The sequence below is a fragment of the Ascidia mentula genome, chromosome 8, assembly GCF_947561715.1.
Source record: "Ascidia mentula chromosome 8, kaAscMent1.1, whole genome shotgun sequence".
NCBI lineage: Eukaryota > Metazoa > Chordata > Ascidiacea > Phlebobranchia > Ascidiidae > Ascidia > Ascidia mentula.
In genome coordinates this window covers 18444920-18471098 of record NC_138573.1, presented here as the reverse complement: position 1 = coordinate 18471098, position 26179 = coordinate 18444920, and the positions used below count along the sequence as shown (strand labels likewise).

Below are 26179 nucleotides of genomic sequence, written 5' to 3'. Positions count from 1 at the left end.
TTTTATGTATAACAATATTTTTTTAATTTTGAAATTTTTTGGTAGAAATTGTGCTTGAGCAGTTTATCTGTACTTTTGGTTGATTAAAACAAAGGCAATTTGCAAAACAATGAAATACGGACAACTGACATTAAACTTTCTTCGACACATAGCTTGTGGTAGATCATCATATGGAATAATTAATACTAAACCATGTGTTGGGTAATTTTTAACCAAATTACTGATTGTTTGCAAACAGACTATGCATGCACCATGTATTTATGTTCATAAGGAAATCCATATTTACAGATTGCATAGTATTGTGTTACAACTAGTATCACAATGGAGTTTAGCTTTACATGTCAGCTTTTGTCAATGAAAAACTACACTGCTTTATTCATCTCGACTGACTTAATGATTACAGAAGACATTGTACATTAAAATAACATTGGATTCTAACATCAGCCTTTACCTCTCAGGAATTGCAAAAAACCATCAACATCTTACAACAAAATCTCCGCGAGAATGTTGAAAGCAAACAATTGCTGATGGAGGAAATAAAAAATATTCAAACCTCAGTTAATGTGGTAATATTATATACTTGTAATATGTTATGTTTTTTGTTAACCTTTGCATAATTACCTGTTTAAAAATCTAAATGTGAACAGCAATTCAAAATATCTATCCAACAATTATACAGTGTATGAAGTGTACCCAGCAACATTTAAAGCTTAACACTTCCATTGGAACTTCATAATTCAATTATGTTTATTAATGTCTTTTGTCACAAATTTGCTGAGTCAGCAACTCTTGCAATATTTATGTGAGCGTTCAGTGTGTTTCGTTTACATTCAGTCAAGCAAAACTAGCGATGTACAAGTGGACCAACTCACCAGAGGACTTCAACAGACATCAGAACAAAATGTGCAACTTCTGGCTGAAAATGAAACCCTGAAGGTGAGTCAACTCACAAACAGTTTGTAAACACAGAAATTGGCATATCTGTCACCATTTTCCTTGTTTGTTTAAATTTAATGTGGCAACCAAGAAAACTGATAAGCTGCAGAGAATGCACACTATTTTGTCCATTATGTCCCATCGGTGCAGCTTAGTGATTATTTGACAGTCTTACCAGCTACATAGCTTGTGGCAATTTCCAGTTGCCCCCAAACGTACAGCTAACAAGCCACATCAGCCAGGCAATATTTCTTATGCAAGAAAATGATAGCAGTGCATGTTTTGTTAGCCATTGAATCAGAAGTGGCTTAGATTAAATATTATAATAATCCTGAGTTGTCTGTCTGTTTAAAGTTTTCTATGACACAGACAGACGACTTAGGATTATTTATAATATTTTGTACTAATCCGTTACTGAGTCTCTGTTAGCCAGAGAGACTGTACATGCGATTCAAAAAAATCAAACTCTCATTTGGCTTGGATTAATTAAATCTACTCCACAGGAAACCATTCAAGATTTGGAAGAAAAGAGTTCCAAACTGAATGAAAATCTTGAAGATTCAGCAAGACAAATTGAAGCAATAGAAGATGCTCTGAAACAAAAGGAGATTGAGCTTCAAGGTAATGCAACATGTGCCAAGTAGCGCCAGAAACTCGTTGTAATTATCCCTATTGCTTGGCAACAGATGCATCGGCGAAGTTTCAGGAGCAAATCTCTGAGCTTCGAATTTCCAAAGAAGAACATGCAAAAGCCATGGAAATCAGAATGAAAACTGTCCTGGACCAAATCGATACACAAACCAAAGTATAGTAATATTAACATTTGTGTCACAGATAAAAAATATTCCTTATTACTAATAAGTTTTTTTTCTGTTTACCTTGTGCTTAGCAAGTATATTCCTGGCTGGCTATAAAAAGGTGAAATGTGTTAATAGTTGCTGTGTTGTTCAGGTTCTGGAAGGCCAGACAGCTGAATTACACAGACTACAAAAATCTGCCTCATACAAAGATGAAAATGAAGAACTTAAAAGTAAACTTCATGAACTTGATGAAGGCTTGGAGAAGAAAGAGCAGGAAATTACAGGTGGGCAAAACAATGCTCAATTCTCATTCCTAAATAAATTTTATAATTTTGTGATGGTTGGCATGTGAATTGCACATTATTAGTATAGAAATAAATCTCTACGAGTACAGTCATGATGCGTCTTTGAGACTACTCCTTGCCTTGCTTTCTAACATGGCAAGTTTATTTAAATGCTAATTCCTCATGTTGTGTTTGTGTTTTTGACTACATTGTTACAAAGTGCTGCAGTGTATTATTGTTTTTTGTTAGAACTGCAAAGTCACCTTGTATCGAGTGAGTCAGCAAAAGTCAGCATGAAAAAGACACTCAATGAAGTTCGAAATGAATTGGAATCCCAACAACGTGAACTCCTCAGGATAAAGGAAGAAACTGAAGCTGAAATGAAGCTAAAGGATGAAAAGCTATTGGAGACAAAAAAACAGATCATGGAATTAAATGAAGTTATTGCAGTCGAAAGGAATGAATCTGAAACCTTAAGGACTCAGTTCAATAAACTTGTTGGCAGTGAAAAAAATACTGCAGATGTTGCAAAGGCACTTGAAGAAAAAGTTAATATCTCCCAACAAAAACGCACTGAACTTAGTGACACCATTGCCAAGCAGCAAGCGGAGATAACAGATCTAACATCTACAGTGGTGAATGCACAGACAAATGTTTCAACCCTTCAACAAACTGTTTCTTTGCTGACACAAGAGAAAGAAAAGCTGACTTTCGAAAGGAATGATCTGGAAAGTGATGTTGCTAATTTGAAGGCGGAGGGTGAGAACAACTTGCTTCACCACCAGGAGGAGATTAGAGCCATGATGCTCTCTACCCAGGAAGTCCTATCAAAAGAGGCCAGTGATCACAAATCGACGAAGATGCTTCTTCAAGAAAAGGAGGAACTTCTGACCAAAACTCAGGAATCTTTGGCTCAGAGAGAAGATGATATTAACACTTTACATAGAGATCTCAATGAATCAAAACAACAAATGGATTTGCATGCAAATGAAAGGCAGCATTTTGTTGAGTTGGAAAGTAACCTGACTGAAGCCACACAGGAGCTGGTTACAGAAAACCAGGAAAAGGCTAAAAAATTGCAACAATTAAATGAACGTTGCCAAGGCCTTGAATCGAACCTTGGTAAAATGACTGGAACAATTGATGCAATGAATGAGAAGTGTGGAAAACTTGAACAGGAGGTGGCTGATCTACTAAACACTAAAAATCAATTGGAAGCAAAAGTTTCAAGCACTGAAGCTCAATGCACATCACTGTCAGATAGCCTGGCTGAAGAAAAGTGTGCGTCTGAATCGTGGAGGGAGAAATTTGGTCAAATTGAAAGGCAGAATTCTGAGTTATGTGACCTTCTTGAAGAGAACAAGGTCAAATTAAATGCAGAAGTGACAGAAAAGAATCAAATTGTGCAAGAACTCGAGGATCTAAAGACTGCTAGTAATTCAAAAATGCAGGATCTTGAACAATTGAAAGCTGCTAATCAACAGTTCGCTGAAGAAATAAATGCTGCTTTAACACAACAAAATGAACTTACATTAAAACTAGGAGAAGCAGAGAAGCACAAAAAAAGCATAGAGGATTTGAATACTTCCATCCAAGAGCAATTGAATCATTTGACAAATGAGATCGACGGATACAAGACTAGGGAGTCCGAAATGCAGACTGCAATTTCCAAACAATGCAATGATCAAAGATTACACCAAGAAAACGTGCAGAATGAAATAAATGACTTGAAAAATGCAAATTTGCTTTTAGAAAGTCAAGTTTCTGATTTAAACAAAGTCATGTCTGATTTAAGTGGTGCAAAATCTGAGGCTGAAAGTTCTTCACGAGAACTGGTAGAAGAGAATCAAACTTTGAAAATGAAGTTGGAACAAGCGAGATCTGATCTGGAGAAACTATCTGGTGAAAACTCAGTGACCAGTGATCAACTCCAGCAACAAATTCAGGCATTGATGGAGGACGCAGAAATGTCTTCACAAATGATCGACCAACTTAATGATTTGGTGAGTATATGATTGGTGCTACAATAAAATCTTAATTTAATTGGAAAAAAAGGTAATGTTTCTTACGTGCAGTATGTGGCGATGTTCTGTTTTTGTTAAAAATCAACTATATTTCCAACTTTAATTCTTTTTAATGTTTGACTAAAATTTACATCAGGAAGAACAGACTATTAAAATACAATATGCCTGGCAGCAACAGACACATTACAACCTGTTTATTGTTAGAACAAAGAGCTTGCTGCAAGCAACCACCTTCTCGGTGAAAAAGTACAGGAATTGGAAGCGTCAAATCATTCCTCTGCAAATGAAATTGAACAACTCAGCAACCAACTGCTTGCAGAAAAACAATCACAGAGTGTTGTGCTCGCTGAATTACAAACACTAAAAGAAACAAAGCAAAGAGCGGAGGAACAAATGCAAAAACTTGAAACTGAAAACCTGCAGTTTTCTTCAGAAAAACAACACCTAAGTGTTGGATTTGATAAAGAAAAACAAAACATGGAGCTAAAGTTTCAAGAGAAAGTGCAACAATATGAAGCTGAATCTTCTATGCTTAGGGAGGAAATTCAGTCCATTAAGAAACAGCATGAATTAACTTGCAGTAGCAAAGCTGAATTGGAAACTGAAAATGAGATTTTGAAAAGAGATCTTGATTCCCAGGCACAAGAATTACTTGAACTGGAAAACAAAAAACTAACTCTTGAAGAGAATTTGTTCAACATCAAAGAAAATTTAGAAAGTGTTGAAAAACAGCATGAAGCCAAGTGCAATGAATTCATAAAACTATCAGAGGAAATGTCTGCAAAACACGCCCAGCTTGATGAACTGACTTCAAAATATGATGGTGTTATTGAAGAGCTTCAACAGGCCAATGAAACAAGGACCACATTTGAACAAGAGCTACATGATTCTGAAGCAAAGTTAAAGGACAAATGCTCTGAGAATGAGAGTTTTCAGGAAGAACTCACCAATTATAAAACTGTTTCACTAAAGGAAAAGGAAGAATTAGTTGAAACTCTCCGAGGAAAAGATAAACTCCTCCAGGAGGTAAAAATGTTTATTTCAAATTTATTTTGGAGTGGTGCCTCTTATTTAGCATGAGGTCTTTGGTTGTAATATTATTCAAAACTCCACAAACTAACAAACAAATCTCCCGTTGTATTGTAAAACAATTGGCACAATTCCAAAGTCAATGAACAAATGTAAAACATGCTGTAATTCAACAGGCTTAAATGTCTTCAATGTGATTTATGTTAAAAGCATTTGATAAGATAACAGCTTGCACTACAACAAACATGAATATCACCACAAGCCAACTTGCTACTTGTCCAGGTAACTGTGGAATATTCAAAACTCCAAGCAGAGTTGGATGCAAGTCGGGTGGAATTCACTCAATGGAAAGAGCAGGAAAAGAAGATCAAAGAGGAAAGCTCCTCCTCTTCTGATGCAGAACTGATCCAGCAAAGAGACTCAGCACTTGCTCGTGCATCCGAGCTTGAAGGAAACATGGCTCAGGTTAGTTTAATGACATATTTCCCGGCTTCACTGTAGAAAGGTATAAAAATGACTAATGGTAGTTGCTCAATTACTTGGAAGTTAATTTGCTGTATATATATGTTAAATATGGACCTGAGACTGACATGGCATATTACAGAAACTGATAGCTTTGTTATTTTGGTTGGATAGTAAAATAAATTTAAATTAAATATTTGTATGGTGCCCACACATGTGTAGCAAGTCCTAAAGTGATTTTACTATGGTAACGAAAAATTGCCCTGAAATGTGGTATCTGAAAGGTAATTGAGTATAAAGAAACTGGCCCATATTGCTATTAACACTGTCATGTTTAAAAGAAGACATTTCGGCAAAAACTTATGCCATCGTCAGTTTGAATGACGCGATTGGTGTAGCTCCATCATTATGAGGAGCTGACCAGACTTCTTTTAAACATGACAGTGTTAATAGCAATATGATCCAGTCTCTTTATACTCAGAATTTTGAAAGGTAATTAATATTAAGCTGGTAAATATTTGTACCATTCAGTTTGTGTGTGTTTTTGGCAAACAAATTTATTTTATACACATCACATGTTTGCGGTGTGTGTGGGAAGTTTGCGTGTGTTCCCATTATGTTTTTTGACTTGTAGTTCGAGAATATTATTCTCGGAGAAATGACCCGCTTTGTCAAGTCATCAAATTTTGACGGCAACTTGGTAGATGACGACAATGGCCTGCACCATGCCATTGTTTCATACTTTGAGGTAGCACGCATGGGATAATGTTGTAAATGCATTATGCATGGGGTGCTGTTGCACTTTTTAAATGCATGGTGGCCATTACTAACCTGGAACAAGATCACATATTATTTATTCATTTCAGCATGTCTGTGGTCTGTTAAATTTTCTTGTTTTTGTGTATACTGGCATGAAGTTTGGTGAATGTGAAGTTTGTTTGCAAGCACAAAGATCTAAGTTGTGAATTTCTAATGCAATGTCTTTGGGAAGCTTTTGTACATTTGTCCAATAAGTATGCTTTAAACCTTGTAACACTGTATACATTATCTCTTGGTATGTACAAAGTATTTTCATTTGACGGAGGTATGTCTGCTTGTACAACCTTAAAGCATTGCACAAAACACTACTAACTTCTATCATTTTAATTAGTTCCATTATTATTTTAACATTAATTGTTTTTTGTTCTCGTCTTTTTGTATTTGTGCTTTTTTTCACAACTTTAAAATATAAAGACTTATCACAAATGTTACATAAATTATAAATAAATTTTTACTGACGCTGCCAGGCATATTTTATTGCTGAATACTGCTCTTCTGGCAAACTTTATTTTTGTCGATGTTTCGACTGTCATGCAGCAGTCTTCATCAGGAGGTATGAAATGTAAATCCTGCATAACAACCGAAACATCGATAAAAATAAAGTTTGCCAGAATAGTAGTATTCAGCAATAAAATATACATGTTGCAGAAAAAAAGATTAACAACTTTTTTCAATTCTTTCAGCATCATTCACAGCTTGAGTCCAAACTGGTTGAGGCTGAAGACAAACTTCATGAAATGGAATATCAAATTGAACAAAATAAACAATTGAACAAAACTTTCCCTGGTTCGTTAAATCTGTTTTGCAACAGCAAATAAAGTGTTTTCTGTCGATAATTATTTCATCACTTAAACTGACCATGATACAACTTCTAGTTTACATTTACAATTGATAGAGTGTAGTTGTAACACTTATCAACAAGTTGATTTCTCTAGAATCTTTTGAAGAAAGTTTGGGTGGCTTGGGTTTGGAAGAAAGTCCCCGTTTAAACAATCAAGAACACGAAAGACAGGTAAGTTAAATTTTGAAATATACTTTTCTGAATAGTTTAAACAGTAAATTGGATTCCAATTTCATGTAACTAAAACTACAACCGCAGCAAACAGTGGATATTTTTGTGCATTTATGATATTTTTGCAGGGAGTGGAATATTTACAAATGCAGTTGGAAGATCTCGCTCATGAGCAAGAATCACAGATGATTGAATACACACAGACAACTGCGAGGCTCAATGAGATCATTTCAAGGTGTGTGTGGAATAGGGACATTGCCGTTTTCTGTTCTCCGTTTTTTTACTATTCAATACTGTTGTATATATCCTTTGTATTTCTGTGGTAATAACTTAAAAAATGCCCCAGGCTATGATTAAGTAAAAGGGAAAGGGATTTAGGGGAATGTGTACAGAGATGTAATTAAGTAATTTCAACACTTCCAATTTGTCACTATAGTATTGGATGTAAAAAGTGTTCCTCAGTTGCAACATAGTTTTTTAAATTGTCGACACTCAGTAATTGTTTGCTTACTCACCCTCCTTAAGACAAACCACATGTTCCGCACAAACAGTCACGCCTGGCTGCACACGGTTCTGTTTACACCCACTCCTCTCTGAGAGGAAAAGGAAGTTTCTCATTAATTCTCTTTATTATATGCACGCCCGTCTGTCTGACACGTTGCAGTGCTGGTTTACTGATGGTTCTTCTCTATTTTCATATTTGACCTGCTTTTCCTGTAGGTTATATTTTATTGCTGACAGAATTAAGGTGCATAGTGCCTTGTGCTTGGCAACCTAACTTTCAGACAAAGGTTTTAAAGATATAGTGGAGTTTTGATTGATTGCAAGCAGAGTAGCATAGGCTTCAATATTAACATATCAGGACACTGAGGTAAATTTAGTTGTTGACCTTATTGGAACCAATGTGTTTTGTTGTTTTGCAGCTAACTGTAACTGACAGTTACTTTATGTTGCAAAGATTGCACCTAATTTATCAATATATTTTTTGTGTATGTAGAAGCTTTTAATCTTTAAAGTTTAGTCAAAAATAATAGAACTTTATTTTTACTTAAAACTGAGCCACTTGTATTTCTATTATTGCTCAAATTTTATCTGTTGATTTTCAGTTATAGATGCAGTATGAACAATGTTAGCATAATTGCACTTAGTAAATAATGTTTGTTAATTCCCTTTCGTCAGATTGAAAGACGAAAAACAGCATCTCCTGGAAGCTTTCGAAAAGCAATCGGAGAGCTTGAATGACGTTTTAAAAAGGTTTGTGAGATGTTTGTATTAGTGCTGTTGTCACCAAATCAAATGTGAAAATGGATCTGTTCAGTTGATTACAACTTACTGTGAATGTGTAGATAATGCATGAGATCAATGTAGCTTTGCAGAACTTCAGCCTACAACAAATTAAAACATATTATTGTTGTCAAAAAATTACCAAAGCTCAGGCATTGTTTGCCTATTTTGGTTGAAATTGCCTGTTTTGAACAATAATGTATCTAGCTGATTAAATGAGCTGAAAGTATATTTTCAGGGCATGTTATGGCAAAGTCTTCATTTCTGGCTAAATGTTTTAGGTCACATGTAATCTAGGGTTGTCTTTTACATATTGAATTTTTAGATATGAAGAAAAAGACTCTGAGTGGAACCGACTTACGAAGTTAGTTGAAGATCAGCAACACCACCTAGTGGCAGCACGGGCCCAGCAAGAGAGCAGTGAATCTTCATCCGAGAAAAGTTCACGACAACTGAACGTTTTGGAAGAGAAACTTGACTCGTTGCAGTACAAGTACAAGGTTAAGAATCAGTTAATCTGCTCTGTTTCACATTATTCCTGTGCTTCATGTCATACGAATAGTGGAGTTTTGTTTAAAATACTTCAAAAACCAAGTTAAATTGTAAATTTATCATCATGCTGAGTAAATGTGTGTTTTCAATGCTTTATATCATATCCTTCTTATGGTTTTGAACATTGGCGTAGTGTGTTATGATTTTACCAAAAAAACTCATTCTCATTCAAGATTTTAACCAAAAAACTTGATTAAACATGGAATTATATTTTGCATTCTCTCATTGATTATTAAATTTTTGTGGTAACACACCAGACATCAAATATCTATGGTAAACTGGTTATGATTTGTTGCTGTGTTTCTCAAGTAGGTTTTGTAAACACATGATGATTTTCTTTTTGATACTTTGATATCCAGGAAAGAATGGAAGAGTTGGCTGTAATACAGAATGAGAAAGAAAAGTGTGAATATGAGATTCCTGAGCTGAAATCAAAACTGAAAACTTTGAGGAATGAAAATGATGTTTTAATTGATCAAGTAATCACCAAGTTTTGATTTTTCGTCTTCAATTTAATATCTTTGATTGGTTACTATGAAAAATTGGATTTAATTTTTATTAGAAATGTAATACTCTACAGAGTCAAATCTTTTTAAAAATGTTTGATTCGTCATTTCATATCTGTTTCTGTCCCATGAGTGCGTGTCTGGCCTTTGATGTAAAAACAAATTCCTCATCGCCTTATGGTTGTGTTTGTTCATATACATTACAAAATGCAAGTTGCAATGCATTATTAGACATTTTGAATGGATTTTATCCCATGGATGTCATTATTTTACAATTTAGCAAAATGGAATATTGGTTACTTTTGAGCTTGGACCAAAACCTTTTTTTCATTTTTTACAAACCTTCGTGACAGCGCTGTGTAAAATATTTTCTCACTGTTTTCTTCCAAGCTAAAATTACACAAAAACAAACAAAGAAGCTGAAATTGTGAAATTATAAGAAAATGTATCATGTTCCGTGTTTAGAATTGTTATATCATATTGAAAACTTTGTCTGCATATGTAGAAGATCTGGTCACTATCATGTTCTAAGTTGAAAATGTAATAATTACGCCAATATTGTTTGCTGTTAAGTGAGATAATAGGATCATGTATCATTTGTTATGTTCCTTATATAGTCGCTGTATGATTTATTCTGGGCATTAATTTATAGCTGCTGTATTTAATAAAAAATACTTTGTCTGACACATGCAACATTTTTTATTATTGCAGTCAAAACAACATGCCACAACCATTGAAAACATGCGTCAGGAATTGGATCATGCAATTGAGAGCAGCGAATCTACCAATTACCGGCACCAGGAGGAGATAGAGAGACTAAAGTCTTTACTGAGGGATAAAGACATGGTGGGTCTCTGGTTTCTGCTGTTAATAAAGTCAATGATACGCTTCATGGCAGCTAGTGTGAGGTTTTGAAAACGTAATTTGCTTTGCTGCGAACAGGGCCATTGTTTAACCCACTATGTATCAGATGCACTGTCTACAATTCATTGAACATTATTGGCTCATTTGCTTTCAAAATTGCACAATCATGTTATGTTTTTGCATGTTCACAGGAAATTTCACAATTGAGTGAAGATCTTGGTGAACAAACTCGTGAAAATTCATCACTCAGTCAATCGATGTTCGAGAAATGTCACGAGTGTCAGGAACTCACAGACAATCTTTCACTTCACCAAGAAAAGGTAATTAATGAGTTCATATTCTATCCTTTATTTTATGACATAAGCAAAAATAATTTGCTCAATTTTGTGTGGTGTCCTTTTTTGGAATTTTCACAAGTAGATAAAAAAATACTTCCACTGCAAATGTTTTATGATGATAAATAGAAAGTGTTGTGAAATGGATCATGTTAATGTTTGTGATTCATTTTGAAGGTTTCAAACTTGGAGACTGAGATTCGTAATCGTGACACAGAGTTGGTTGCACTTTCTCAGCAGCATGAGGGCGCTGTGGAGCAAAGCCAAATAAGGGCAAAAGACTTGGCCGAGTATGTCGCTACGTTGGAGGAAAGGGTGAAAGAAAAAACTGATGAAAATGAATTCATGAAAACAGAGGTAACGTTTAAATAATTTGTTATTCTGATAATCGAGGTTATTTGGAAAGTAGCAATGATAAAAAATAAATTTGAATCTGTTTTGTAAATTTTAGTTGAATTCTGATTATGAAAAGACTGACCCATATAAATACTGTTACCAGTTTTTTTTTTATAACAGTATGGGGCCAGTCTTTTTATTCTCAATTATGAGTATGAGTAAATCCGTGATTTGTGTTCCTGGGTTGAATTGTTCTTGATTTGTGACCTGCGAGTCAGATTTATGATAGATATGATGGAAAAAATATCTATTAAAAAGTATTTTCTGCTACAGGTTGAAAACCTCCAAAGTGATTCGAGTAAATTGAGAAATGATCTGGAAATTTGTCAAAGAAAACTTCATGAAAACGAGGAGAGCTTTAACAACAAGCTTTACATACATGACGAAAAATTTCAGGAGCTTCTGGTAAAATCATGTTTATTTAAGTTAGAAAAGTAAAGTTATCAACACGACTTGTTTGGGTTTAGCACGAGTATGATCAGCTTAAAGTGAAATATGAAAATGAGTCGACACAGGACAAAGAAAAATTTGATAAACTCCAGGAAAAATACAATTCACAGGTTTGTTTTTCTACCGAAGAAGATTTCTGATGTAATGACCAGAAATAATTTTTCTTGTCTCAAATTGTAATGCTTTATATAATGTAAAACATTGGGAAAAAAAGTAATGCTTTTGCAGAAGTTTGTGAGTCCACATGGTCAGATAACTCCTGTTTTAAACAAATTTATATGGAAAATAATAAATTTAGATTGCATAAGTCCAGTCTTCATTCTCTGTTAATTGAATAAGCATGTTATAAATTACAAAAATGTTTTGACCAATAAACTGCATCAGAAATTTCAAAAAAGTTACCCATGATGAAACTGCTTTTTTTCCTAGGCGAGTGAAGTAAGTGCTCTCACTTCTCATCTGGAAAAACAGATCCAGGAAGCAGCTCATCATCACCAGGGAACCACCTTCCACCTCGAGGAGGAGCTGAGAAAACATCAAGCCCTGCTGGAGAAATGTAACACAGAGAAAGAACTCATACAGGAAGAGTTGGAGCAGTCAAAAAATAAAGTAGGGAATTTAAATTTATGAGAGCCACATTTTGTTGCACTACATCAAAGTCATTTATAGCTTTGACTATCTGGAATATAGTTTGTTTTTGTATTTAAATCACAAGTAGTAGTTTGGTGCAAAGTTTTGTTTAGTTAGTTGCTTAAGTTTATAAATGGTAGATATATATGAATCAATTAAAGACCTTGTGAAACAAATGGATTTATTACTTGTCGTAATTTTATTACTTGTCGTAATTTCATGCTTGATTTTTTTGCAGGTTCAAAAAATGAAATGTTTACAAACTGAAGTCCAAGAAAAGGACCAGTTGATTGAAAATTTAAAAGACACTTGCAGGTCATTTTTCTTTATTTGCTAAAAGAAGTTTTTGACCAATTTTTTATTTCTGAACACAAATATACCTTTTGTAACCTGAAGTCTTCTTTAATATTGTGAGAAGTCTAATTGCCCTGTCTTTACCACAGTCTGCTGGAGGAGCGATTATCAGAAGTGAATCAACAATTTCGATCAAGTGATCAGCTTGTTGAGAAACTCACAAGCGAGCTCTCTGACACCACCCAGCGGCTGGAGGAGCGTAGTGAGCTGGTGAAAAGATTCGGAGAGGAAATTACAAAAATTACTGAAGAAAAGAAATCTTTGAAGGAAGCTTTGCAATCTGAAAGTGAAAGACAGGTTTGTGGCAATTTAGGCAATAAATGAGCAATCAAAAATGTACTGAAATGTAGACGAAACGTCGTAAGAATACAGTATGTTTATGTCAGAAGATCAGTACGTTTTTAATTGCAATATGCCTTGCAGCAACAGAAATTTCATAAATGAGCAATCGTTTCATAAAAGAGTATTATTGTCAAGTGTGTTATGCAATAAGTAAAAGCAACCTTATATGAATGTACTTCCAAATTTAAATACATTTAAGCGCAAGTTTAATGTTCTAGGCTAAAATAAAATGATTGGGAAATCTATCAATTAGGGGAGATCATTAACAGCATAAATTTCACGAGGTTTGACAAGTGTTGAATTTCATTGTTGTCGAGATTAAAAACACTTTGTTCCATTTTTAACACTAAAGATAATGGTTAGGAAACCACATCGCAAAGATTTGTGTTTTTTGTCTTGTCACAGTTGAATGAGCTCAATTACATGGTGGAGTCACGGCTGAGTGAACGTGACCAGCAGGTCCAGGCTGTGAACGCACAAGTGAAAACTCTTGGTGATGTCATAAAGCAAAGGGATGAAGAAATAGCCATGTTGAAGTTGTCCACTGAGTCTCAAGCTGTGGATCTGAAAGGTATTGATATGGAAGTGTCTTTTTATGTGGGTTATGCTTTTGAAGTTGGGTTAACTACTTACTCATTTAGTGCTCTCATTTTTTTACCTACCTAGATGTTTTGCAGATCATACAACAAATCATTTTATTTGTACCACTGTAACTTTATGACATCACAGTAAGCGCCTCAGATGGTTGCTGAATATTTGCTATGCTTTGATCTTATAATTAGACAAACCTACTTTGAAGTACGTTAACATTCATAAGAGTTTGTGATTGCCTGTTTTCACTTCATCAGCATTTAACCCATACCTTATTTTGTTCAAACACTGCACTGTGCAGTATTTTATCTTAAATACTTAGATTATTCCAACAGTGGTTAACTTTATGCAATCTTCTTTTCAGACCAAGTGGTTCAACTTACAGAACAATGTAGGAAAATGCAAACTACCATTAATGACCTTCATGTCAACAAAAGCGACCTTGAGAATTCTATCAAAACACTTCAGGATGAGACTGAATGCAAGGAGCAATCCTGGATGAAAACTTCTCTTGATCTGGAGGAAAAGGTAATAAGGCATTTACTTCAACATTTTGCAATACGTTTCTGTTACACCACCTAACCCTTCAATGTGTTGATCTTAAATTGTTATCAAAATTGATGATTTTGCTTTTCTCTACTGTAGCAGTACATCCTCCAACACGGAAACCATCATTGTTTTTTATTCAGAGAAGCTTACATATTTTTTTAACCATGTTTTGGTTTTAGTTGAGATCATTGAACGAGAGCTCGAACAATTCAATACTGGAGAGTTCAAGAAACTTGGAAGAGATTCAAAATCTCACTGAAGAATTGAACAAATCTAAAGCTGAAGGAGAAGCTGCCCTGAAAGACCAGGTATGATGTCAATGTTGTCGATCGTTTGTTTGTTGCCCTTTCAGTTATTTTTTTCAATATTAACACAGATTTGTCATTGTGTGTTATTTTTCTGTTTTAGTTTCTTGATCTGGAATAATTAGTAAGTTGTATCTCTTGTTGGATGTGTTGTGTGAAGTAGAATGTATGGGTTGGGTTTGCTGAGGGTGTAGAGATTAAGATAGAAAGAGTTGTGCATAGTCTTGTTCGAATGTCTAATGGACAATCTAGCATCGCTTGGACCTGATAAAGAAAAATGCATATCGACGCTGACGAACACCAATTATTTCACATTCTTCCAACTTCAATGTTGTAATGTTTTTTGTCTTCAGGAATCAAAGCACGAAGCACAAAAAGAAAAAGCCAAAAAGATTGTGAGAGCGCAACAGATCCAGATGAAACATATCAAGGTGGACAAAGAGAAACTAACTGAAGAAGTTAAAATCCTCACTGCTCAGTTGGAAGAGATGAAATCTTCAAGCTTTCACAGCCAGAAGGTCATGGAAGAATCGCTTCAAAAGAAGGAAAACGATGGTCAAGAAAAAATGCAGTCACTCATTGACCAGATTGCTGAACTGGAGCAGGTGATTGTTGTTCTTGTACCAATTATTTCGGCTGCACTTGTCATGCATTTTGTTGTCTTTTTTGCAAAATCAAGTGAGGGTATAAAATCAAGTTACAATTGTGTAAAAAAATTTACATCACCTGTCAGTCAGGGGGGGTCTCTTAGTTCTTGTATGTGAAATAAGAGTTGTTACCAATTTGTTGATGCATTGTCCTTCACTGAAACAAATGCTACATCTGGGTGCAAAATACTTAGGAGTTAATTAATCTGAATAAAAAAGCCAAAGCTAGTATGCTGTTGTTGAGTTCGAAACGTCTACTACTTTTTGTAATATGATCAACAGTATACTACCTTTGGCTTTTTTATTCAAATGTGACATTCTATGTAAAAAATGTGACAATTTTTTTTATACTTTAATTGCATAATTAAAGTTATCAAGAAATTTGCATATTTTCTTTCAATTGATAAGAAGTAGTTGTGTTCCCTGTATTTCAAGCTGCTAATTCTATCCTGTATTTTTAAGGAGCTTGTTACTTCCCAGAAGAAGACAGAGGAGTCTGACATCTTGGTGGCATCCATGAAGGAGCAATTGTTGACTGTTATGACAAGTTCACAAGAGGAGTTGAGTGTAAAAGAAGAGATGTTATCTAAGGTTAAAAGTGAGTTTTCAGCCATCCTGGAAACAAAAACCAGGGATCAAGATCTGATGAAGGAGAAGTTGATCGCATCACACAAGGAGGAGCAAAAAAAAATTGAAGAAGAGCTTGCTGCTAAACATGAGATGCTATCCACCTTGAAGAAAGAATACTCCTCTCTTGTGGAGGTAACTAATAGGGAAAAGGAAGAATGGAAAGTCAACCAGGATCAGTTGACTCTAAAAGTGGAACAAGAAAGACAAAAACTTATGGAGGAACTTCATGCAAAGCATTCAGAAGTTGATGGGCTCAAAAGAGAGATGGACTCGTTGACTTCATCTGTAAGTAAAGAAAGAGAAGAAAATATCAGAAAACAAGAAGAAATGATGCGTTTAGTAGAAGACGAAAAAAGTAATTTTGTGGCTGAAGAGTTGAAGAGACAAGAGGCAATTCTGGAAAAGCTGAACAGAGTGGAGACGGAGAGGCAAAGGTTGATTGATGTGGAGGAAGACCTGAAAATTAAGATTGCTGAACTGACAAAAAGTAACGAGTCGTTAGAAAAAGAACTGGAGACACGAAATCTCACAGAAAATGAAGGGTTTGCTCAAATGAAAGAAAGGGCTTCCTTGTTGGAGGAATCTGTGACGAATTTACGAAATGAGAATGAAAATATTCGGTTACAATTAAATAATGAGACCCAGCTTAAAGAAGGGGCAAGTGTGGAGCTGGCTGATTTGAGGAAACAAGCTGAGGAAAATGACACTTTAGTTCAACAGCAGAAAATTCTTATAGCAGAAAATGGTGACAACCTTTTGCTGAAAGATAAAAAGTTGGAGGAGTTGGAGATGCTGATACGCGGCAAGGATGAGGAAATCCACTCAATCTCCCACAAACTGGACGAAATGTCTCATAATCTGACCAACAACCAACTTCAGCTGCAGGAGGCCGTGGCATCATTAAAAGAAAAGGAAAAAGAAAAAGTTTTCTTTGAGGATTCATTAAATGAAATGGAAAACAAACTGCGTATTAGTGCAGAGGAAGGAAAGGTCCTCCAGGAATCTCTGAGATCTACCATTGAGGATTTGTCTTCTTCACTGAGAGATGCTCAGGATGAAACCTCTGATCTTAGAAACAAATCCGGGATGTTGGAGGAAGAGGTGATGCGAAAAGAAGATACAATGAACGAGATGCAAAACTCCAGTCAGCAACTTGTTGAGGAGTCCTTACAAAATAGGTCATCTTCGGAAGACGAGATAGAGAAGATGAAGATGAGAATAAACGACCTTCTAACACAGATCCAATCCCAGGAGGAAACAATTGCATCATGTAAAAGCGACCTCAACGAAAGCCACAACTTGTCGCAATCTCTGCAGGATTCTCTTAATGAAGGCCAGGAAAGTTTAAACGCCCGAACCCAACAAAGTGAAGCTCTTTATAAAGAAGTGGAGTTACTCAAAGAGAAATTGAATGATGCTAACCAAGAAAACGAAGACCTTCAACAAACTCTCAAGCAGAGGTTGTCTGAAGTTGATGATCTTAAAACTGAAATCTCCCGAGTGGTCACAGAAAAGGAGGAAATTATCAACACTGAAGTGAAGTCAGAATCTTTGCTTCAAGAAAAGAATGTTGAGATATCAGATCTTGCCTCGAAATTAAACGAGGTCCAATCCTGTCTGTACGCAAAGGAGAATGAGGTCATTCTTCTCAAGGAACAATGTGATGACCTTGAAACCAAATCTTCAAGGTTAAACGACCTTCTTGATGAGAAACAAGGTAATGTTGATAAACTTACCAAGGACTTGTCTCAGAAGAAGGAAGAACTTGTAGAAATGAACCGGTTATTAAATGAGGAACAAAATCTTCGCCTTGAGGATGAAAAGGAGTTGAAGGAAGCAAGGGATCACATCCGGATGCTTCAAGATGAGAGCTGCAAGGACAAGGAAGATTCAAACAGGACAAAGTTACTCCAGGAGGAACTTGAGATGGCAAAAGAAATGTTTTCTAAGTCACAGGATGTACTTGTCTCCGCTCAGGAGAGTGAAGAGAAACTGATGGAGAAGTGTGATAATCTGGAGGAGGGACTTCGATCTAAGCAGGAGGAGTTAACAGCTCTGATGCAAAAGCATGAGGAAGTGGTGGAAGAGTTTGAATCTTCAAAACAACAACTGAACAAAATTTTGCAAGAAATGGAGGAAAAGGTGAGAATAATGATCTGGACGCAAATATTTCAATGTATTTCTTTCACCCCTGGGTAGATTTTTGTAAAGTCAACATTAAAGGTGTTTGACCAAACTGACAGGGCATTAAGATTAGTATTGTTTTTTGCTAAGGTTAAAACCCAATATTCTGCATAAACATTGCTTGCTTTTCTAACTTGATTTTACATGTTAGTTTTATTAAATGGGTATTTGTTTGTTTTGCAGAAACAAGATTATGAGCTTGCCCAATCTAAGTTACATAACTTGGAAAACGACACTGAAGTCTTCAGGAAAAAGTCTGAAGAACTTCAAGAAACCTTAGACCAGCGTGAAAAAATCATCAGAGAACTACAGGAGAAACAAACCGATCACAATGAAACAAACAAAGATGGCGCAGGGGAATTGAATGAAAAACTAGCAGCTGTGGAGAAACAACTTGCAGATACACAGAGGAAGCTGAAAGCCTCACTTGTTTCGCGGAAGTCTGTCATGGCTAAACTGAAAGACGCCGAAACGAGAGCAGGGGTAGCGGAAAAACTCAACGAGTCATTAAGTGAAGAAAAAGACAATTTGGAAGCAAAACTAAATGAGTCAATGAACTCTTCGCAGGCGGAAATTGTAAACGAAACCTTGCAGCAATCTGCAGCAGACGAATCGCAATTAAATGTTCTCGAAGCTGAATTAGCTGATTTACGTGGACAGGAAAAAGACTTGAGGAGGTTGAATGAACAGTTTGCTGTTGACAAAGACAAACTTCAACAAGAAAACCTGTCTCTCCAGAACTTGGTTGAGAAGAGCCATGAAATGTGTAGCAGCCTACAGCAGGAAATTAACACACTTGAGGTTCTGAAAACACAGCTTAGTGATGCTAAAAACGATGTGGAAATTGAAAAATCCCATTTGGAAGAGAGAATTAAATCACACGAGGAGAAACTAACTGGGAAAGATGAGGATATTGTTGGTCTTACTGAAACCCTCAACAACTTGAGAAGTGATTTTGAAATTCAGACTGCAACGCATGTTAAAGAGGCGCAAGACATGCAAAACGAATTAAATGAGATATCCAGTCACAACAAAACATTGCAGAGTAACTTGGATACTGCACTTGGAGATGTTGAGTGCAAATCTCAGGAAATCTTTGAGCTCACTACAGATCTTGCCAGTGCGATAGATAAACGTGATTCACTTGGAGAAGAGTTCAATTCTCTCAAACAGCAATATGAGAGACAAAGTGAACTTCACCAACATGCCATGCGCGATTTGGAAAGCAAGTTGCAGAAAGTGGCTTCTCTTGAAGAAGAAAGTTCAAGACATGAAGATTTGCAAGCAGATCTTGAAAGAGTGACAGCACAGCTACAAAGCTCTATGGAAAGCTCGAGGTTGTTCGAAGAAAAGATGCTGGAACAGAAAGCTGTTGGTGAGGAATTGGAAACTCGACTAAAAGCTCAAACTTGTGATTTGGAAACGGCTGCGGAGGAAAGTTTAAAGTTGAGAAATGAACTTAAAGGAATGGTAGATCTGAAATCGGATGAAGTTATGAAGCTTCAAGCAGATGACGAACAGCTCAACCAGGAGTATTTGAATCTTTCTGAGAAATTAACTCTTGTGCAAAATGAGGCTGAAAGCATTGTTCAAAATTTGAAAGAAGAAAACCAGAACTTAAAGAAAGAGATTACTTTATTCCGTGATCGAGTTGCTGATGCTGAGAACAGACTGATAGCTTCGGAGTCTGAGGTGGAAAACGCCAGAACAGAATCACAATCCCACCAGTTGGAGATCGAAAATCTCAACCAAAGTATTGCTACCTTGCAACACAGTCTTAAAACCACGGAAGAATCCAACCAACGAGCCTCCCAGGAGCAGGAAGCCTTGCGGAAGAGTGATGAAGGGGAGAAGATGACACAGCTGCAGAGGAAGTTAAAGGCTGCCCTTGTGTCTCGTAAGGAAATACTCACCTCATCCAAGAAGATGGAGGAAGAGCTGTCTGGAGCTCAAAGTCGTGTTGCTGAGATGCGGCTGGAGGTTGAGGATCTTCAAAGGCAGCTCAACGAGAAGCAAGACAACGTGGCAAGTTTGCATGATGAGGTTGAACAGTTAAAGAACGTTTCACTGGATTCAGGAAGTGCTTTGGATCTCCTCAGAAACGAAAACGAACAACTAAAAGATGAGCGCGACTCCACCAGCAAGCGGTTTCAAGGGAGCCAGGAAAAGATCGGCAACCTAGAGGGAGAGATCGGGACACTGCAGACCTGCAATCAGGACATGAACGAAATGGTGGCTGCCATGGAAACGCGTACCTCCAAAATGGAGAAGACGCTTGCTGAGCGCACGGAAGCACTGCGTTCGGCACAGAAATGCATCCGAAAGCTGGAAAAAACATTAGGACAAGGAGAGGCATCTCAACAAGAAACCACCGCGATGAAAAAGCGCATCCGGGAGTTGGAGGAGGGAAATGAAGTCCTCATATCAAAATGTGAAGCTCTGGATGCTGAAAAGAAGGAGAAAGTGATGATGTTGGAGAAGCTGATGTCAGATTTTGAGCAACAGTCATTGGAAAGAGATGACATTGCTCATCGTTGTGAAGGTTTACAAGTAAAACTACATGAGCTTGAAGTTACTTCGAGTTCAAAGGAGGGTGTCAGCTCGTTGGATGATCTGAGACACAAACACGAACTTTTAGAGGAAGCAAATTCAGCATTGCAAGAAAAATATGCAGATCTTGAAAAAAGCTTATCTGCCTCCCTGAAGGAATCGCCTTCCCAGTTAATGTTGGAGAGTCTTCAGAGCGAGAAAGAGGAGACAGCTCAACTTATTACAGAACTCCAAGATAAAATTGTCCAGTTGGAAAGCAACATAACGAGTAATAAACGAATAAAGGAAAGCACAAATTCTGAAATTGAGGATGCGTTAAAAGTGGAAGTTCAAAACGACCTTCTTCAGCAATCTTCACCCAGTGACGAAGATGAGAAACTACTGGTGAAGGCGAGGCGAGAGTTAATCGATGAAACGTTGAAGCAGCTGAAAGCGACACAACCAGACATGTGGAAGCAGGAGCCTGGAATCAAAAAGCTCATTGACAAGCTGGAAGAGGTTGCTAAGAAGGCCGCATCGCACAAAAAATTTGCTGAGGAGATGCTGCAGAAGTTTGGTGACGAGGAAACAAAAGTTGAATGTCTTGAAACTGAGCTGAAAGACTTACAAGAAGAAATTTCAAAATTAAAGGAGGTTGCGGACAAAAAGGACACTGAGCTGAAAGTGTTGCGGGAGGACAAAGCAGATTTAGAAAAGATCAAGTCAAAATGTGAAGCTCTGCAAAGGGACTGTGACCATCTGAACACTGCTTTTCAGGTTGAAAAGGAAAGTTACGAACAAGTCCAAAAGCGTCTCGAAAAGGAGAACGCTTTGATAAGGGAAAAACTTCGTGAGCGGCGAAGATCGGAGTCCAGTGCAATGCAGAGGCTTCACTCCTTAGAAGAAGAGGAAAAGGTTTCTCATTCTAGATGCTCGCAACTTGAAAACCGAGTAAATGAGCTGGAACAACAACTAAAGGAACTACAGACGACTTACGAAAACGAACAAGCTGCATTTGCTGATGCTGAATCGTCACTGAAAAGTCAAGTTGCTGACGGAGCCTCCAGGATGCAGGAGATGGAGGAAGATGCGGTTAAATTACGCGAGGAGATACGAAAGCTTGCTGAAGAAATTGAAACCGTAACGGTGAGCTGTTTCACAAAACCGTCTAAGCGTATTACTACAAAGTTAATAGCAATTGCATAAATATGTAAACCAATTGACGCAAGCTTTTCTATTCTGACCAGTAAGCTCCCATTTCTCCTAGCCCACAACGCCCGAGTATAAACATCATTTCGGTAATTTTGCTTGCATTTGAAGTAATGTAAATACTCGCATATATATGTTTTGTGGTTATATCTTTCTTCAAATCAACCTTTTTCAATGTATCAATTAGTATCTTTACTTTAAACATCTTTTTACAGGAGCAACGCAACGATGCTAAAAATAAATTGGAAAAGTTGACGGAGCGAATGAACGAAGAAACGAACAACCTTCAGTCGAAAGTCGACGAGCTGACTGAACACAAACTACATGCGGAGGAAGAAATTCAATCGCTCCAAACGCTCGTGGAATCGAATCAACTTAAACTCGACGAATTTCAGGAGTCACTTGAAAGTTCAACTTTGAATTGCGAAAAACTCGAGACTTCATTATCGGAGAAAAACCAAGAATTGAATGACCTTGACTTTGCGTTCAAGGAGAACGTGAAGAAGGTCGGAATCCTGGAGAAAAATATTGAGGAAAAGAGGATGGAGAGTGAGAGGGTCGTAAACGAGTCGCTCCAGAGGCAGGAGGACTCCATGACGGCGCATCTCAAACATGAGGTGGATGTCCATCACAGTGAACTGAAAAAACGTGAGAAGATGGTTTCAGAACTAATTTCCGACTGCAAGAGGTTGCGGAGTGAACTTTCCTCCGCCGTGAGTGAAAACCAGGAGTTAAAAACGGAAGTCACTGAACTCTTCTCAAAAGTCCAATCTCTGGGAGCATTGAAGACACAGTATGAGCAGAACGAAAACCATCTCAAGTCGGAGCTTGCGGAAAAGGATAGAGTCATCCACCGACAGCAGGAGGAAGTTGATGAAACAAGGGAGGAACACAGAAATCTTCTCCAGAGTTTCGGAGCAGGAGCGGTGTCCGACATCTCCAACATGCTAACAGCTTACCTGGATGACATACGTAGACTCAAGCTCGATCTCCGGTCCCGGAATGATCAAATTACAGAACTCGACTTAAATATCGAAACTCTAAAATCTGAAAATGCCGACTTAGAATCCGTGAAAGAATCGTTGTCACGTGACTTCGATGAGGTAAAGAATTTCGTGAATGAAAAAATGAACGTGATCCAAGAACTTGAAAAAAGGTTGGCTGAAACCCAGACCGACTACAACGTCCTGGAGGAAGATATTGCGGATTCCAGGAAGCGTTGGGAGGAGGAAAAAACTCACTTCCTGATGTCATCCGACGAACAGCAGGAAAACATTAAAGAACTGAAAGCGGTTGTGGCTCAGTATAAAGAGGATGTGGCGTCTTTGGAGGAGCAAGTTTACCAAGACAACTACCTCCAATCAGTTATAACACAGCTAGAAGAACAACTAAATGAAAGGGACTCTGAAACTGTTACTATAGAAAATCGCATCAAAGATCTGTCTCTGGAGCTGATGCGCGATGGCTCCGTCTTCCAGAAGATCGTTTACCAATCTCCGCAACCTCCTCTGACACAAGAAGCTTTGCAACAAGCCAGTGAAAATAGCGACCACGTTCCGAAAAGTGCTTTCGATGATCTGAAGTTCAGATTGAAGCAGATTGAAGATGCGCTGGATGCCAAGGAGCAGGCTCTCGGAAGTGATGTCCAGGAGCACATAAGAATCCTCCAGGAGCAGGTGACTGCTTCAGATCATCGTCTTCACGCCCAAACCAACCAAGTGAGATTTTGTTTATTTTGTGCTGCTGTGGCTTCCTGTCCGGTTTTTAACATAAATTTGGCGGCAAACGTTTACTGGTTTCCAATTCTGAACACCAGAAAAAATTACCACAAAACTTTGCTCAGTAATGTTTAAATTGAATCCATGAAAGTGCGAAACTTTACCTGGTTCCAATGTTTAAATTACTGCCAGAGATTTTATTTGGGAGCTGTCTGATATTTAAGTTGTATTTTAATTTTTTTCAAGTTGCAAGCTGCCCTGGAGGAGAGAGATACTCTAAATTCTCAAGTTGTCTCCATGAATCAAATGTTGCAGCAATATCAAACCCAGTACCAAGCTCAGTACAATAACCTCCACGTGGAATACCAAAGAACAGTGGAAGAAGTAAAACGACTTTCACATGAGGTAAACCCCCTAACTATGTACAACAAGGTAGTTTGTTTGTCGTGAAATCCGTTTATTTCTGAAATAAATAAAAGTGATTCCCAGCGTTTTTTGACCGCGTTACATTTGTATATTCACTTTGCTTGTGAAATCGTTTATATTTTGTGCTCTTTTAAAATTTTGTGGTTTTCTTTCCTCTAACTAAGTATTTTCGTCCCAGGTGACTCTGGCTAACCAAACCACGAGTAATGACACTGTTTCCCAAGATGACTTCGCGAACCTCAAAGCTCGGTAAGAATTGAGTTTATTTTTATTTTATTTTCTTGTTCGATTAGATCAAGGTGAATTTTCGTTCAGGTTGGAGGAAGTTTATGTGCAGAAGAAGGTGTTAGAGGATCGCATTGCGAACCTCGAAGATCAGCTTCAGGAGGAAATTGCTCGTCGGTTGGAGGTATTTCGGATATTTACGATGTAATTTGAGTGATGAATGAAAACAAGTGGCGAATATATAAATATATCTGCCATATTTACGTGATGAATTGTAACTGAAGTTGGCATTTTGCCCAATCAGCCTCAAATCCTGCGAAAAAATAAATAGCCGGGAAGGCCTTGTCAACGTGATAGAATCTCTCACAAGTCATATATTATTTGTACATGTCAACATTAAGTAACTAAATACAATTGCACATTACAAGTATTCGGGTACATACACTACTACTTGGTGTCAAACATCTGTTGTTTCAACAACCAGGTGTGCGCTGATCTAATCACAAATATGTGATTCCTTGCAGACGGATGAAAGATGCAAACGGGAAGTTGAGGAAGCATGGAGACAACAAGGGGATCACTCAACCTCCATCAACATGAGTCACGTCTTCTCGGATGAGGATGAAGCGGTCCTCCTCAAACCCTCCACTTTCAAGCACAAGGTCGCTTATGACGTCATATACAAACCTTATGAAGGCGTGAACTAAATGATAAACAATACCACGTTCTTGCAATTTCCAAAAAATATTGGTGACGCGTCTAACTTGCCTGTGACGTCACAATGCAACGAACGTTTGATGTTTCCAAGTTTATGGGGGTTTTCAGGTGTTTTCTTGTGTTTTTACAGGTTAGCCGGTCAAAAGGCGGATTGAAACGAATGTTGTACGGAAGATCTCTTATGCGCTCCCACGTTCGACCGTATTCCATGCGCGCGCTCATCGGACTTTACTTGCTGCTCATCCACGCTTTCACGATAAAGTGCCTCTCGGGTCTTTGAGGCCCAACAATTGCTCGTGCAATCGACGTATTTCAAAAACTATTAAGTGTCGTCTATCAACGACGTCATGATGGGATCCATTTTGATTGGGACACTGTGAATTTCGCCCAAATCTGTGTTCGGATTTTATGGATTAACAAAAAAGTGCCTGCAGCAAAAAGTTGCATCAACTTTACTGATGCTGGGACATTTGCAAAGCAAACTTTACTTTAATCTTTTAACTGATGTGCTACATTTTTTCCCATAGTTTATATTCGTCTTTCCAAATGGAAAGTTTTGTGTTTCATTTGTCTTGTCTTCATTGCCTAAGCATTTCCTTACTATTTATTCGCCCATTCCATCTCCACCAGCAGCATATCGCCATAACAACAAGGTTGGTTGCTGTGACCCCAAACAGAAGGTCACAGTGGATTTCCTACCATTGTAAAAAGCCATTTTAAAGACAGCTCGCGAACGACAAAGATTTCACATAAAAATCATCAGCACATACCAGCTGTGTAGTCATTCACGTTAGCGCCAACGTATGTAGTCAACAGCTGTAAAACAACTGGCCGACAGCAGATGTTTCGCCGATGGTAAACGTTAACACCTGTTTCAACTCTGCATCGTTGCAAACTTGTTTGTTGGGACTTTCGCAATGTTGGTGTAACAGCAAGTATTTTGGCTGCCGTTATAAAAGGTAACGCATCGGTAGCAAATCTTATCATAATAGTAGCGTTTTTAAACCTGAAATACGGGCATGATTTTGGTCAAGTGTGGTGTACGAAGCACCCACATTATCAGTGCAATATTCGTTGCGTTGTCCTTTTATCAACTCGGTGCTTTTTTTTGGTGGTAATTAAACATCTCGTCATTGCGTATGTTCAGCCCAGATTAGCTTTATATGTGTACGTATTTGTGTGCGCACTTATTATGCCCAATAAATGTGCGTCAGTATGAAGCTGATAAAATGACATCGTTCCTCAATTCCCACGGGTCTAACTTGCGCAACACACTCCGGTAAACTGGTAAACCGACTGCGATGAATAGATAGTAGTAGTAGCTCTTGTTTAATATACAACATTAACATTCAACTCTAAAACTAAAAACA

The 26179-nt window shown here is 37.4% G+C and overlaps 1 protein-coding gene across 3 annotated transcripts in view; it reads left to right on the top strand.

The window, feature by feature from the left end:
• LOC145911730 (uncharacterized) overlaps window positions 1-26013 on the top strand; it is a 28586-nt gene extending 2573 nt beyond the window's left edge. For 2 of the 3 annotated variants that reach the window (XM_082999149.1, XM_082999147.1), the window contains 35 exons: window positions 459-566; window positions 835-936; window positions 1440-1557; window positions 1623-1741; window positions 1888-2020; window positions 2270-4023; window positions 4249-5070; window positions 5356-5538; window positions 6170-6283; window positions 7038-7140; window positions 7290-7366; window positions 7495-7601; window positions 8546-8620; window positions 8976-9150; window positions 9562-9681; window positions 10420-10554; window positions 10764-10892; window positions 11085-11264; window positions 11577-11708; window positions 11771-11863; window positions 12183-12362; window positions 12622-12698; window positions 12827-13034; window positions 13485-13650; window positions 14035-14198; window positions 14399-14527; window positions 14878-15129; window positions 15634-17943; window positions 18169-21660; window positions 21939-23441; window positions 23688-23846; window positions 24046-24116; window positions 24183-24276; window positions 24617-24754; window positions 24940-26013. In XM_082999149.1, the coding sequence (XP_082855275.1) occupies window positions 459-566; window positions 835-936; window positions 1440-1557; window positions 1623-1741; window positions 1888-2020; window positions 2270-4023; window positions 4249-5070; window positions 5356-5538; window positions 6170-6283; window positions 7038-7140; window positions 7290-7366; window positions 7495-7601; window positions 8546-8620; window positions 8976-9150; window positions 9562-9681; window positions 10420-10554; window positions 10764-10892; window positions 11085-11264; window positions 11577-11708; window positions 11771-11863; window positions 12183-12362; window positions 12622-12698; window positions 12827-13034; window positions 13485-13650; window positions 14035-14198; window positions 14399-14527; window positions 14878-15129; window positions 15634-17943; window positions 18169-21660; window positions 21939-23441; window positions 23688-23846; window positions 24046-24116; window positions 24183-24276; window positions 24617-24754; window positions 24940-25089 (13872 nt within the window). In that variant the 3' untranslated portion in view covers window positions 25090-26013. The remainder of the gene's footprint in view (window positions 1-458; window positions 567-834; window positions 937-1439; window positions 1558-1622; window positions 1742-1887; window positions 2021-2269; window positions 4024-4248; window positions 5071-5355; window positions 5539-6169; window positions 6284-7037; window positions 7141-7289; window positions 7367-7494; window positions 7602-8545; window positions 8621-8975; window positions 9151-9561; window positions 9682-10419; window positions 10555-10763; window positions 10893-11084; window positions 11265-11576; window positions 11709-11770; window positions 11864-12182; window positions 12363-12621; window positions 12699-12826; window positions 13035-13484; window positions 13651-14034; window positions 14199-14398; window positions 14528-14877; window positions 15130-15633; window positions 17944-18168; window positions 21661-21938; window positions 23442-23687; window positions 23847-24045; window positions 24117-24182; window positions 24277-24616; window positions 24755-24939) is intronic. The other variant, XM_082999148.1, reaches the window with a different exon arrangement.
• Window positions 26014-26179: the final 166 nt, after the last annotated feature.